The sequence below is a fragment of the Schistocerca piceifrons genome, chromosome 4 (genome assembly GCF_021461385.2).
Source record: "Schistocerca piceifrons isolate TAMUIC-IGC-003096 chromosome 4, iqSchPice1.1, whole genome shotgun sequence".
Taxonomy (NCBI): domain Eukaryota; kingdom Metazoa; phylum Arthropoda; class Insecta; order Orthoptera; family Acrididae; genus Schistocerca; species Schistocerca piceifrons.
In genome coordinates, this window is record NC_060141.1 from 766,376,585 (window position 1) to 766,392,471 (window position 15,887).

At 37.9% G+C, this 15,887-nt stretch overlaps 1 protein-coding gene across 1 annotated transcript in view; it reads right to left on the reverse strand.

The window, feature by feature from the left end:
- LOC124794944 (transmembrane protein 214-B) overlaps positions 1-15,887 on the reverse strand; it is a 154,356-nt gene that overhangs the window by 31,167 nt on the left and 107,302 nt on the right. Inside the window, exon 10 of the mRNA XM_047258658.1 lies at positions 6,295-6,391. Within this exon, the coding sequence (XP_047114614.1) occupies positions 6,295-6,391 (97 nt within the window). The remainder of the gene's footprint in view (positions 1-6,294; positions 6,392-15,887) is intronic.

A 15,887-nucleotide genomic window follows, 5' to 3' on the forward strand; every position in this document is an offset into this window, starting at 1 on the left:
CGAACCATGGATGAAGGATATCAGATGGATGCCATATTCCTTGACTTACGGAAAGCGTTTGACTCGGTGCCCCACTGCAGACTCCTAACTAAGGTACGAGCATATGGGATTGGTTCCCAAGTATGTGAGTGAGTCGCAGACTTCTTAAGTAATAGAACCCAGTACGTTGTCCTCGATGGTGAGTGTTCATCGGAGGTGAGGGTATCATCTGGAGTGCCACAGGGAAGTGTGGTAGGTCCGCTGTTGTTTTCTATCTACATAAATGATCTTTTGGATAGGGTGGATAGCAATGTGAGGCTCTTTGCTGATGATGCTGCGGTGTACGGGAAGGTGTCGTCGTTGAGTGACTGTAGAAGGATACAAGATGACTTGGACAGGATTTGTGATTGATGTAAAGAATGGCAGCGAACTGTAAATATAGATAAATGTAAATTAATGCAGATGAATAGGAAAAAGAATCCTGTAACATTTGAATACTCCATTCGTAGTGTAGCGCTTGACACAGTCACGTCGATAAAATATTTGGGCGTAACATTGCAGAGTGATATGAAGTGGGACAAGCATGTAATGGCAGTTGTGGGGGAGGCGGATAGCAGTCTTCGGTTCGTTGGTAGGATTTTGGGAAGATGTGGTTCATATGTGAAGGAGACCGCTTATAAAACACTAATATGACCTATTCTTGAGTACTGCTCGAGTGTTTGGGATACCTATCAGGTTGGATTGAGGGAGGACACAGAAGCAATTCAGAGGTGGGCTGCTAGACTTGTTACTGGTAAGTTTGATCACCACGCGAGTGTTACGGAAATGCTTCAGGAACTCGGGTGGGAGAGACTAGAGGAAAGGAGGCGTTCTTTTCGTGAATCGCTACTGAGGGTATTTAGAGAACCAGCATTTGAGGCTCTGAAAAAGTGGTCTTCACAAAAATGCCCCTAGTACCTCAATAGCTGAACCTGAAACTTTGCAGGAGTTTGTACAGATCTGTCAGGTACAGACGGTACAAATTGAAGGTGGTAGAGCTGGGAGCATGTTCTAAACTAGGACTCTTGACACGGAATGACCCGTAACCTAACAAGAGATTAATGTGTACCAATAATAATCAGAAAATAATCGATATTCCCACTGAAGACAGCACACGAATTTTTGAAACACATTTGGGTAATAACAAAACTTTTCCAGTTTTTCTTAGCAAGCACAGAAAATAAGTAGTGCTACAACATCCAAAAGATATTGCTTCTATGTTCAGCCTTTTGAGATATGGGGTCAATCTGTCCTCTCAATCCCATCTGCCTGTCTCATAGAAGTAGGCAGTCTTTCAAATACACCTGGTTCCATTTGGATTGCGTCATATTGATTGTGCATACACCAGTGCCTTTAAAAGTCCCCGTAGCCAGAAATGTGAAGAATTCAGGTCTAGTGAATGGGAAGGCCATGGTACCAGACCACCTTGACCAATCCGTCACCCATAAAACGTTTCAGTGAGAAACGGTCATGCAATCTGTAGAAAATGCCGTGGTGTCTCAATGTCACTGCCTCTAGATCGCGGGACACCTGACCGAATCAGCAATTTTCTTCATTTGGGGATTGAGTGTTTGTATTGTTCTAACTATTTCATCTTACCTTCATCAACACACATGTTGTCAAAGTGAAGTCAGTAGAAAAACTTGCACGGGGGGGGGGGGGGTCTCCTGACCAGTAAGGCCATATGATCATTTTGTTTACCTCGATGAGTGCTCCACGATTTGCTCCTGCCAACATGTGTGTATTGTGATAATTTACTAAGCCATCTCTTGTTTATCTGAATTCTGCACATTATAATCACAAGTATAATGTCCATAACCCAGCAGGTGTTGGCTTCTGAACATGTAATTAGAGGAACCGTTGCTCTTGTTCTGATCAATATTACTTCTTACAGGATCGTATGATATTTCCTTAGACATCCTGTATAAGGTATTGTGGGGATAACATAGCGGGTATTATTAAGAGTATCTGAGAAGTTCCTGTGTTTCTTTCCAATTACCGCAGAAAAAGTGACAATAATAAATGAAAAGCAAATTGGTGCTTTTCATTTATTATAATGTTGTTCTACCAAGAACCGACGGAAGATTCTGTTAATATGAAAAAGTGACAACATAAAATGTAGGAACACAATGTATACTAACTGCACACAGTAAAAGGACGCAATCATTCGATTTGACTGCACAAGACATTGCATGAAATGTGATTGGAGAAAGAAACAGGTGTTCATAGAAATTGTGTAAAACTCGTAACAATGAAAAGATGAGAGATGAAGACTTATAACTTAGTAAAGAATAGACCTGAAAGTACCTCTTCTCAGGAACTAACGAGATAGGTGACCATATAGCAGAAAAGGATCTGTGCTCAATTTAAAAATGTTCTGATTAGTGTTTACTTGTGGGGGAGTTAAGTCCAAGAGATTAGTCTTAAGGACAGGAGAGTGGAATGGTTGTTTCAGTATCTGGATATTATTATTTTAACTGTATCCTCTCCTAGTAGTTGGTTAAAAATTTTAGAAATGTATGTGGGGAGAGGCATTTTGTAAATGAAGTGGTCATGCCGCCAACTTACATTTCGTGGAAAGACCACGAAGATAAGAGAGATTAGGGCTCATACATAGGCATATAGGCAGTCATTTTTTGGGAGTGGAACAGGGAGAGAAGATGCTAGCTGTGGTACGAGGTACCCTCCGCCACGCACCGTATAGTAGATTGTGGAGTATGTATGTAGATGTAGAAATTTAAGAAACCACAAAGCATTGTAGATTATAACTTGAATATGGGAGCAGTTGACCGTTCTGATATGCTGCTTAGCTCTGTCGGATGTATACGGAAAACAATGAAGTGGTATAAAAAGTTCTTTTTTCACATTCTAGATCTGTGTGTTTTAAATGCTCATATCCTACACAGATCACTAACAGGTCGTAAAATGACGATAGCAGAGTTTCATCTGTCACTGGTAAGGGAACTTACAGAAACGTATGCGTTAGGGCGCAGAAAAGCTGGCAGAGGAAGGTGTTCTGATTTTATTCCTTTACGATTTGTGGGAAGGCAATTTCCAGACATTATAACAAGTGAGCAATCCAAGAAAGGTGCGCTAATGCGTAGATGCATTGTTTGCTGAAAACAAAAAGTGTGTTGAGAAAGCAGGTACAAATGTAAAACTTGCAAGGTACCATTGTGTGTCGTACCCTGTTTTTAAAAATACCACGCAAAACAGAATTACTAATTGCAGCATAGAACGACTACAATTAGAAAAAAACTTCAAAAACGGAAAAAAAATTATAAAAAGGGAAAAACAAAATAAAAATGTTTTTAACTTTGCCAGTGCCGGACCCAAGCCCGAATCAAAAAGAAGGATGGGAAACATTTTCACAAAGTGTAAAAGTAACACCTAAATTTACAGTTCATGACTTCGAATTTTCTCTATAAGTGAATTTAATGTGCTAACAAAAAGACAGAGATTTCACAGCTTTCAAATGTTGGAAAATCTGTTGAATACTTAAGTGCAAGAATCACAAATATTGCACAAATTTCGTCAAAGAAACAAAATTACGCATAATCGGACAATTACAAAGTGCAACAAATATTCGGGCAATTCAGCGATACAAACAGTAGGCCACGTGAAATTTCTTATCACACCAGAATATGAATTTAACGACGTGAAGTAAAATTGTTCTTACCGTTGCTCACAGTAAATTCCAAAGTTGTGTGATATGAAAGATGATCTGTATGTCGCTTTCTCCTATAAATGACGTAATACGATGTTCTGAACAACAAAAATAATGTACAGTAATCTATAATTTATTTTACTCGTTCTTGAATTAGTACGGTGAGGAACGCATAGATAAATGCAGACATTATTAACGGGTATCCAGGAAAGAACAATAAACTATTGATGTAAAGCTAACGAATCACGCCGCTTTCAGCATAATCTACAAAAATAGTGCAAGAAAACTACAAGCAAGATATCATTCTTGGTGACGGAAAATAGTTTTATCAGACAGTTTGATTCTGTAGTAATTCACCTGCAGGGGAACTATGCAGTGAGAGTATTTACGAGTATTCTGTATCAGCCGTGAGAGGACACAATATATGGCGTGGAGTTGCAGTCACTGCAGAAATATTCAGCACAGGGCGGGTGGCGCAGCGAGGGGCTCTCCGCCCCAGGCGGCAGCTCGAGGGTCAGGCACATTAGCGCAGGTATACAGACGACAGTGCAGGCCGCAGCGCCTCAGTGTGCCAAGCGAATCGTGCGCCTCCAGCAGTTAAAGGGTTAAGGAATACATAACATTTTAGAGCATTAAAAACTATAGCTCGAAATCAACATTTGCTGTTCGTCTAACAGTACAGAACCACCACGCAATCAACACAGAAACTGCTTTAAAAATACTTAAAACTAACAACAGCTGAAAAAAAATTATCAATAAATGTGAATCATCATATCCAAAAATCAACAGCTTAATAAAGTGAAGTATTAAATGTAAAATCATCACACACCACTGTGTAACCTATATTACTAATTGACTAACCTGAACTGTGGTTCACAGTTCCAGTTAAAAGTTGCCTGTCTGACTACTTCCAGAGGCAACAAAAACTGATTTCCAAAATTTCATTTAATTATTGACCAAATTTAAAAAATTTAAATGCTGTCATAATCTACTTATTAAGAGGTATAATCTTATGTTAAAGGTTTAACACAGTTAAGGTCAATTTTATTTAGAAACTGTGAATATCTTGAGGCAGTGTAGCTCACTCTGCGTATATTACCCCGACTATATTCATGCAGTATTCAAGAATGAGAGCATTTAGTGACTTCTAACAAACTGTAAAGATAATTTCAAACCTGTATGGAACTTTAAATAAATATTGTTTGCCCTATTTTCGCTTTTCCTGCAGTAAAATATCATCAGGCATCGTATTTTAATTTATTACTTCTTCACTACTAACTCTATTCGCAACACATTTTGCAGACGGTTTCCCCCATGTACCACTGAATGCATCCACAAAATTATGCCCTCATTGCTTAAAATAGAGTGCAAATCATCCAGACTATATTCATCAGAGTTTCATAACAAGAGCACTTAGTGAACAGTGACTTGTCCAGCTCTGTAGCTAAATGGTCAGCACAACTGACAGCCATGCTGAGGACCCAGGTTCAACTCCCAATACTGCCAGGGATTTTTTCCTCTTGGTGGGAGGACTGAAACAGGGCACAATTATGCCGACTAAAGGGCAGAATAACTATCACCACCATCTCTCTCTCTCTCTCTCTCTCTCTCTCTCTCTCTCTCTCTCTCTCTCTCTCTCTCTCTCTCTCACACACACACACACACACACACACACACACACGTACGTGTTACACATATCGAACGTCAACAACATTTTGAAACTGCATGAAAAAAAAATCTTTTTGTTGTATGCAAATGACACAATGTAAAATGTGTGGCAGATATAAAACTACCAGCATACACAACTAGCATTGTCATATGAGGTATGTGAACCTTATATATATATCCATATCTCTTCTAAATTTTATAAGCATGGCATAAGTGAACAACATGTAATGCCCAACTCTGTGACATATATCTTAACTGGGTAATGTATGTAACTTAATGTAAAATATTTGGCAGCTACTATCACTCCTTTGCAAATGAAAATACTTTTGAACCAAAAATGCATATAACACACACAGGACCTTATCATGTAACAATTTTTCAGAAAGAGAAAACAAAAATTCCACTGAAAATAGTACATTAAGTGACAACAGGTTTGGGTATTAATAAAACTAGAAAACTGTGTCTTGCATAAGGCAAACTTTTTCCACAGCATTTCGGAAGGAATTGGTTTCCAGACATATTTCAAATCACATAGCAACTTTTCTTCCAGTTTCAACCTCCTGTAAGAATGTGGTACTTTTTCTTGAACACCCTTTAACAATTGTTAACATTTAATACTGACAGGTTGATATAAATGATAAGCACAAAACTGTGGATGTTTGATAGTATGCTGCAGAATGTCCACGATTTTATGCTTTTCTTTTATAATTCTGAATCTGCTCTAACAAGCTGGGACAGGAAAACCAATTAACATGATGAAATTACTTTTTTTATCTCCACTAACTGATACAGAATTTTGGTATTAAAATTCCTATATTGATTTACTGCAACACAGTTTGTTACATTCATGCCACTTATTTAATTGTGGATCCCATAAATTTCTTTATTCAGTGCTTTTGATTTCATAGTCTCTTAAAAAAAAAAAAAAAATATGTACTTACTGATACGATTTGCCTGAGAATACTACTGCGTTATTCCATGCCTGTTCTCCATATTTCAGAGCGCCTATGTCACGTAGAAAAAGTCCTGTGCTTGAGGCTAGAAAAATAATTAACAGATTTAAGAGTGTATGTAGTGAAAGTGCATAATTATTCATATTAAACCACAAAAGTTAACGTATCTGCAACATATCTTTTATGTGACATAGCAGATTTTTTGCAAGATGACAAAACAAAAGTTTTATGTAAATATCTAAGTTTTTAATGGACTAAAATGTAATAATTTTAAGCAAACTTCTATAACACACTGACATTACTGAAATGGACTTAAGCTAACACACTTCTAAAAAGATTTGTAACACTGGTACTGCAGTGTTCCTTGTCATATAGCCAAACACAATGTATCTTTTACTGTTTAGTTAAAATGTTTTAAAACTTGACTGAGTAGGCCAGAAACAACCCATACAGTACCGCTGACCACAAATATCAGTGTATTCTTAGGGACACATTTGCCTAGTATTAATACAGTTCAGAAGCCACAAGAATGATTTTAAATCCAAAAGCCTAACAGATCTTTCAACTCACTTACATAGGTATTTTACAGAATTCTTAATTTCTAAATTTAGAAGGCACAATAACTGAAATTAGTTTTTGTAATTTAGTTGGGTAGAGAACACAGAAAACCTAAAAGTGGGGGACAGTAAAACGCCATATCTGGTAAAATGCCAATAGTAGAACTGAACTTTTTAGAAAATCAAACAACAATTAGTTTTTAAAAACTTTAAAAAATTTCACTGTTTTTCAAAATGTTCCCCTTTAACATCAATACACTTTTTGCATTCGATGAAACCAGTCATTAAGGCAATGATGCCACTCTTCCTGAAGCACTTCAGAAACCAAGCTTTTATAAGGTTCCACTGCTTCATCTAATGACAAAGAAATGTCTCAACACATTTTTATTTAATTTTTTGGGAACAAAATAAGTCACAAGGTGCTCGGTCAGGGATGTGTGGAAGGGGGTCTATGATACTGACTTTTAGGGCATCCAGTTACCCATTTATTAATTTTGCTTTATGCAAGAATGTATTTTTGTGATATAAAATTAGTTTTCCTTTTTCGCACTTTTTCAAAAATTTGTTGTAAACAGGCGTTAGAGTACCAATTGGCACGGTGTGACTATCTTCTAATACTATAGTAGCAAAATGGGCCATTTTAGAAAAAAATCCTAGCAACCATTTTCTTACCGGCGCTGCAAATTTGTTGGACTTCTGTAGGCTAAAGTACTGTCTGAAAGATCCACTTAGCTGACTGACTTTTCCTTTAAGCATCGCAACAGTAAATTCAAAATTCATTACCTGCAATGATATTCCGAACCAAATTTGAAATACTGCCTTGGGATTTATTCAAAGTTCTTTTTGCACAAATCAATGCGTTGTTGTTTTTGATCAGGAGACAGTTTATGAGGAATCAATCAAGAACAAAGTTTCCTCACATCTAAGATTTTACATAAAATGTTTTGAATTTTGCTCACACCAATTCCCAAAGTCGTGCAAATGAATTAATGAAATGACTGTCAATCATCTTCAACCAGTCCTCAGACAATGACAATATCTTTGCCAATAACAGTAGCTCCTGGACATCAAAAATGAAAGTCATCACTAACAAGGAGACAGCACAGCAATTGGAGTTTTGTAATTTTTCGTACGAGGGTGAACTGAAATGTAATGCCTCCAAATTTTTTTATTCTGTTCTCAAAGTCAGTTGAGGTTTTAAATGTCATGCATATCACAACGTCTACTTTCCCACTTTGCTGGCGCAAACTGCAAACCTCTACCTCAATAGGGTTATGATTTTAGCGTGTAACAGAAGTATGTCAATGCGTGAGACAGTTCAGGAAACTCAAAGCACAAATCTGAAGACAGTATCCACACATGGAGCACCGTCTCCTTCAGCATGACAATGCCAGGACACATGCAAGTGCTGTGACAAATGCACCAATTCTACACCTTGCGTTCACTCAACTGATCATTCTCTTTATGATCCCGACATGAACCCATCACATTTTCACCTGTTTCCGAAGCTTAAAAAATCCCTTTAAGGACCTCACTTTTATAATGATGAAGCAGTGCAAACAGAGATGGGGTTGTCACTTCATAAACAAAGTTAAACACTGTACAATGATGGTATCAACAAATTTGTCTCTAACTGGGATAAATGTGTGTATCACCAGGGTGACTTTGTTGAGAAATAAATATGTAGACATGAAGAACAAACAAATAGAATATTAACAAAAATTTTGTTTTATTTAAAAAGCATTAACAGTTTTCACATACAGAATTTGGAGGCGTTATATTTTTTTTTTTCAGCACACTTCGTATTTATGGTAAATGAAGTTCAGGGGTCAAATGTCAACCTCCAAAGCAGTTCCATGTAACTCTTAAAATCAACTCTGAAGTTTTCCGAGCGTCTAATACTCCAAAGAAAGACCGATTTTTCGACGGGCATCGTGGCTCTGGGGCAAAAAGATTGCCTGCTAAGTAGGGTACTTTGTTTCGATTCCTGGCTGATACAAATTTTTAAACGAAGGTGCTTGTTTTACAATTGTCTCTCTGAAGCACAAAAATTGTGAGCAAATGCAATTAGAAATAACAAGATGTGGGTTTTTCATAAAAATGACAATTAGATACAGGGGATAGGGAAAACAATGTGAACAGTGGTAGTAATGGGCTGGATGTCTTTGAAGGTCAACAATACAGGTAAGGCATGCGCTGGACTGTGCGTCTTCAGTACGGACTAGGTATCAGTGCAGGTTGTTCACAAGTAGTGCACACTTCGTATTTGAATTCAGAGGCTGAGGTTGATGTGCAATGAAAGACCTAACAAAGTTTCCAAGAGGGCAGATCGCAGGGGCCCAGTTAGCCGGAGCATCAGTAACCAAGGCAGCCAACTTACTGAATGTTTCAAGACCCAACTGTTTCAACAGTCATGACAGCCTACACAAAAATGGAAATACATCATCATGCTCACACAAAATGTGTCAAAACAACACAAAACTACGGTGGCTGAAGTGACTGCAGAGCTCAACAGCCATATTCGAGGCCCCGTATCTACCGACACTGTCTGCCGAGAACTACATACAGCAAATATTCATGGACAAGCTGCTATCCTCAAACCATTAGTGATGACAACCAGCACACAGAAGTGTAAAACATGATGTCATGGGCATAAATTCTGGACTGCTGATCAGTGGAAGCACATCATTTACTCCAATGAGTCAATGTTTTCATTATTTCCAAAATTGGGCCGGGTTTATATTGCGTTTACATCTGGAGAACACCAAAAGAAGCCTGCAATCCTGATTGCTTGATTACAATGGTTAAGCATGGAGGTGGAAGCAGGACGTTAATGCACCATTCACAAAGCCAGGACAGTACAATCGTAGCATGAGGTGCATGCAACTGAACTGCATCGTCTTCCCTGGCCAGCACAATCCCCGGACTTTAACATTATCATACCCTTGTGGGCAGTATTGGAGCGCAGACTCCAGAGTAGATTTATGCATTCCTCATTACTACACGAGTTAGAAGAGGTTCTGATCGAAGAGTGGCATAACATTCCACTGGAGACCATACAATCATTATATGCGAGGATTCCAAGAAGAATTGCAGCTGTATTATGGGTGAATTGTGGTCCAACCCCTTATTAATAAACCATTCCCAATTAAGTACATGTGTTCACATTATTTTGCCTATCCCTTTATACGTTAATTAGCATATATTTGATGAAGTTTATATTTAAATGACACAGGTACTCAAACTGAACAGAAAAAAAGACCAAAACAAGACTCAAAACAGTGATCAAGAGATTATTGGTCTTGAGTGCTACTGATTTTTTCCTATCTTCACATATTTTGTGCTTCATGTAAATAGGCACAGAATAAGTAAACCTGTTTAAAATTTTGCATTGCCCAGAAATCAAATCCAGATCCTCAGCTTGGTAGGCAAACATACCACAGAGCCACACCACTGTTGGAAAACTGACCTTACTTTAGGACATTAATGCTACTCAGAAAACTTCAAATTTAATTTTCTCATGACTATTTGAGAGTTGCACTTTGCTTTGCCAGCTGATTTTCATTTTTTGACTTCACAAACCATAAATATAAAGAGATTACAAAATTCCAATTGCCATGTGGTTACCCTGCGAGCTAAAACACAGTTCTTCTGAATTCACTGTACCAATTATAAGCTGTTGGCTTAGAAGGAGCTTCTTTGTCAAATGCTTTTCTACGCCACCTCGTATTGTTTAGCAGTTAATGACACTTTAAAACTGTAAAAAATTATTGCCCTTACAATGTGTACAGCTGAATCTTCTTAGAGAAACACTACAAAAAGAAAACATAACTACTTTATTTCAGTCTGTAATAGAATAACTAACATTATAATGTTACAGTTTACTCAAGTTTTATAAAGTACTGTTACATATACAGTTCCTTCCCAAACTGTAATTATGTGTAATGTACCAGCAGGTAACCACCATACAACTACGAAGAAAGAATTAGTCAGCTGATATATTACTGGATCTTATAGTCACAGTAATCTACTTAACTTATGATTCTTAGAACTACCTAACATGATTCTTAGAACTTCCACTGGCAAAAACAGTCATAACGACTAGCAGTTAAATGAGGGATACAACAGACAAATGTTTCAGAATGATTAATATAATTACAAACAATTAACACATATTTTGGAGTAAAAATAACAGTGCAATTTCTGAGAATGAATTAATATAATTACATACAATTAACACAATTTTTGGGTCAGGCCCTGACAAGATGGTAACTCTTGAACAGAGAAAATTCAATGGCTGACGAAACAACATCTGTCTACATTCATAACAAGACTCTCCCTTTGTGCAAAAATGAAGTGAGAAAGACAATTAAGAAAACACAAAAAGTCCCGAACAACTTTAAATTGAACGAATAGCTCATGAGATGTGACTGCGTAGCACTGTCAAAGACTGCCAATATCTCAGTGGGAAACTTAAGTTACATCACAGGTTATTTATTGCAATACAGAAGGATCAGAATGCAGGTACTGCCAGGAGGCTCAACTACACCTCTTGTTTCTACAGGGGGAGGAACCTGACAACTGGCAGCAAGTACCGCAATTCACTGCCAATATCACTCGGATCTGTCGCCAATGTATTTGTCCAATGTGTCATTCAAACCATCACAGTCACAGTCACGCATCCTTTTGTTCTGAAGCAGCACTGCAGGCACACCTGGGCCTTCCAGCTTTAATCATAGACCATTAGTGGTCTCAGATGCACTTCACTGACATCAGTAACAGGGTATACTTCAACGTTATCAGAGGCCCTCCTCTCTCTCTCTCTCTCTCTCAAACACACACACACACACACACACACACACACACACACACACACACCACACACACACACACACACACTGAAATCGGTAATGACATAATGGAGAAATACAATGGGACTTTCCAAAGTGATATTGACTTCTGTATTTTATTTTCATCATGTCCTTCACTAAACTCTAAATGTGTGAGCCAAAGGTGCATGAATTAATTAATCACAGGATATTTCATCTTAGGTTCTGTTTCAAACACACATGAGCCAGCTGACTTTTCTTTTAAGGATGTTAACAGAAAATTCAAGATTCGCCACCAGTAACGATATTCCAAACCAAATTTGAAGTGCCCTCTCAAAATTTTTTCCACACCCATCAATGTGTCGCTGTTTATGACTAAGAGTCAGTTTTGGGTGGAACCCACTGATAACATTTTCTTACATCTACCTACTGATGTAAATGTTTTGTACTTGACTTGTGCCAATGCTCATGTTGCTCGAATAAATTCGTAAGATGGCTGCCAATCTTCTTCAAGCACTGTTCAAATGGCAGCAATGTTTTTTATCATTAACAGCAGTTCTCGTGTGTCGTCCATGAAATTCGTAAGGAAAAAACCAATGTCTTTTGAAATTACAGTACGAATTATAAATTTGTATATTACATGGGGTTTCTCTACCAATGCATTTCTGGCCCGATCTTCATGTTGTTCAAGCTTTCATAACGATTTAAAATAGAAAAAAAAAAAATCAGACTGGAAGTATTATCTAATTGATTTTTCTGTGCACACACAACCTTTAAATGGTGGTTAACGGACTATTAGACCAAATCAAAAGTACATGGCAATCAACTTGCAAAAAACAAAGTAGCATTTAACTATTTAACCATTTTTTAAGAACCAAGGCATTCTAGTTTCCAATTCTCCTTTGTGCAAAACAGTTATTAAAAGCTGTGATCTAACATATCTGTTTTGAGAAGTCAACAAGACGAAGTTAACTTTAAGCAGTGATACTCCCAATTTCAACAAAATATGATTTGATATTACATCCACAGAAATGATGATATTATGCAAGTAAAAAGAAATGGAGATCCATTTAAGTTGAAGACAGTTCACAATCACTATGTTGCTTTTTTAAATTATTTTTCTCTCACTGTCCCCCATTTCCTACTGTCTCTTCCTTAAAGTAGTTAGCATTAATTTCATTTTCACTTCTTTTCATTTAATACCTCAGAAGCTTGCACAGCCCAATACTATCATTAATCCATTAATTTCATTTTCACTTCTTTTCATTTAATACCTCAGAAGCTTGCACAGCCCAATACTATCATTAATCCTGCATTCCAACGTCTCTGTCCTTGTGTCTGATTTTTCAGTTATACTCCCAGTTATTATGTGAACTCATCAGGTATTTAATTTCATCCATCCAGATTATACTGTTCATTTATATGCCCCTACACAATGATTCAAATTTTTTCTAAGAGTTAGCGCATATATTTAAAAAATCTCATTACTTACACTTTGAGAAAGATTAGACTCAATTTGTGCTTGTAGTGTCACCTGTATTTGTTACGCATGTTTAAGTAGCTGAGCACTGAGGACAATATTTCCGAATCAGAATCCTCTGAATCTTTGTCCTTTGTACCAGGTCCAGATGCATCAAAGTCTTATTGCTTGACCATTTAGTTTGATAGTATTCAAATTTTTCCTTAAGAAGTAGATGAATTAGGCTTTATTCACATTACACCTGTGGCAGCAGAGCACCAAAAAGTCCAAATGAAAATTAATAGCTGATTAAAACTGTGTACCAGACCAGGAAATGAAGAAGGAACCTTGCCTTTCACAGCCAATGCTTTTACTGACTGAATTATACAGACATGACACACAACACATCCTTTTGCCAGTACCTGTCCCATATCTTAAGAAGTTCACAGAAACTCTCCTGCGCATCTCACTGTACTAGCACTCACAGAAGAAACTATATTGTGGTGAAATGGCTTAGCCATTGGGGGGATAGTTTCCAGAGTGAATCTTTCACTCTTTACTGCAGTTGCTGACTCTATGGTGTGGCATACATTTAGTTTCTTCCTGCGGCCAAATATGGATAGTAAGTTGGTTTGTGAGTATGTTTTGAGGTAGGGGGTGGGGAGCAAGGTCTCTGTTTTTGCACACACATTAGTTCTGTGCACATTCATGAGTTGTGTTCAGAATCTCCTAACTGTCCCTGACAGGATGCTTATGCAAAACCTAAATCTAGATGGCCAAATTTGGATCTGAACAGCTGTTCCTGAATACCGTTCCTGTGTATTACCACTGTGCAACCTATATGCAGTTCAAGAAAAAATTTACTGTAACTTTCGTTGAACAATGAACCATTATGATGTCCAACTATTGTGAACTGAGTGGCTGCCACACCGTTTGTGTGTTTGATTTGAGTCATAATGATCGATCTATATTTCACTTCCAGTAATAATGAAACTGAGGCTTGCCACAAATAATTTAGACTCCCAAAAAACATATACCAACACATGCATTTGTTCAGGCATTAGGGATCACTGCTTACAACACACGCATCCTTAGTATCTAAGAATAAGGACCTGAAAGGATTAAATCGTTACAATGGAATCAGCTCAGTATTTCTGATAATGTGTTCCACATAACTAATATGTGATCTTTCATCACACAGACAACATCCTTGTGATGACCCGAACTATACATATGACATCAAATTAACTAACTTCACAAACAAACTTTCATCTTCTTACCAAACCTATACGTCAGGCTATTTACAGATCTGCCTGTCACCATATCTGACATCCTAATAACAATATAAAAGCAAAATAAATATTCTTTTCCCATGCATGATGTCACATCATCATTACGTCACAAGTTAAAGACAACATCAAGCAGGTTCAACCAACATGTAGACAATGCAACCATCAGTAAGATGCAGCCAAATGAACAGTATATGGTAAGTAATGGCAATATGGACAAAGGCAACAGGTACAATGTCTAGTCCTAAAGGTACAACTTACATGCTTAAGTAGAGTGGAGATAAATAATGGCTGGTTAAGAGTTTCCATATTTTTATCCTTTAAAAACAAATGTCTGTAACAAAGTGAAAAATTCACTTGAGCAACTAGAAGAGAGGAAATATATTGCCTTCCCCCACGTTAACATACGTAGCATATGACAAGTGGCATGCCCACAAACTACGAGCAGCATTGTTGCAGTTGCATTGTTTCGCTGGATAGGTCAGGAGTCCACTACACGCAGCAGGTGGCTACACGGGTAGCAGGGGTTGTGTGGCGTGGACTGGGCGGGTTTAGGTCAGATGGCCTCGGGCAAGTACAGAAAGGGCAACAGCCTCAAAGGGTGCGGAGCAAAGTCAGGACATGCGGGGACCAAGCAGCAATCGGTATTGTTATTGTAAACTGTCGAAGCTGCATAGGTAAAGTACCGGATCTTCAAGCGCTGATAGAAAGCACCGAAGCTGAAATTGTTATAGGTACAGAAAGCTGGATGAAGCCAGAGATAAATTCTGCCGAAATTTTTACAAAGGCACAGACGGTATTTAGAAAGGATAGACTGCATGTAACCGGTGGTGGCGTGTTTGTCGCTGTTAGTAGTAGTTTATCCTGTAGTGAAGTAGAAGTGGATAGTTCTTGTGAATTATTATGGGTGGAGGTTACACTCAACAACCGAGCTAGGTTAACAATTGGCTCCTTATACTGACCTCCCGACTCAGCAGCATTAGTGGCAGAACAACTGAGAAAAATCTGGAATACATTTCACATAAATTTTCTCAGCATGTTATAGTCTTAGGTGGAGATTTCAATTTGCCAGATATAGACTGGGACACTCAGATGTTTAGGACAGGTGGTAGGGACAGAGCATCGAGTGACATTATACTGAGAGAACTATCCGAAAATTACCTCGAGCAATTAAACAGAGAACCGACTCATGGAGATAACATCTTGGACCTACTGATAACAAACAGACCCGAACTTTTCGACTCCGTAAGCACAGAACAGGGAATCAGTGATCATAAGGCCGTTGCAGCATACCTGAATATGGAAGTAAATAGGAATATAAAAAAGGGAGGATGGTTTATCTGCTTAGCAAGAGTAATAGAAGGCAGATTTCAGACTACCTAACAGATCCAAGCAAAAATTTCTGTTCCGACACTGACAATGTTGAGTGTTTACAGAAAAAGTTCAA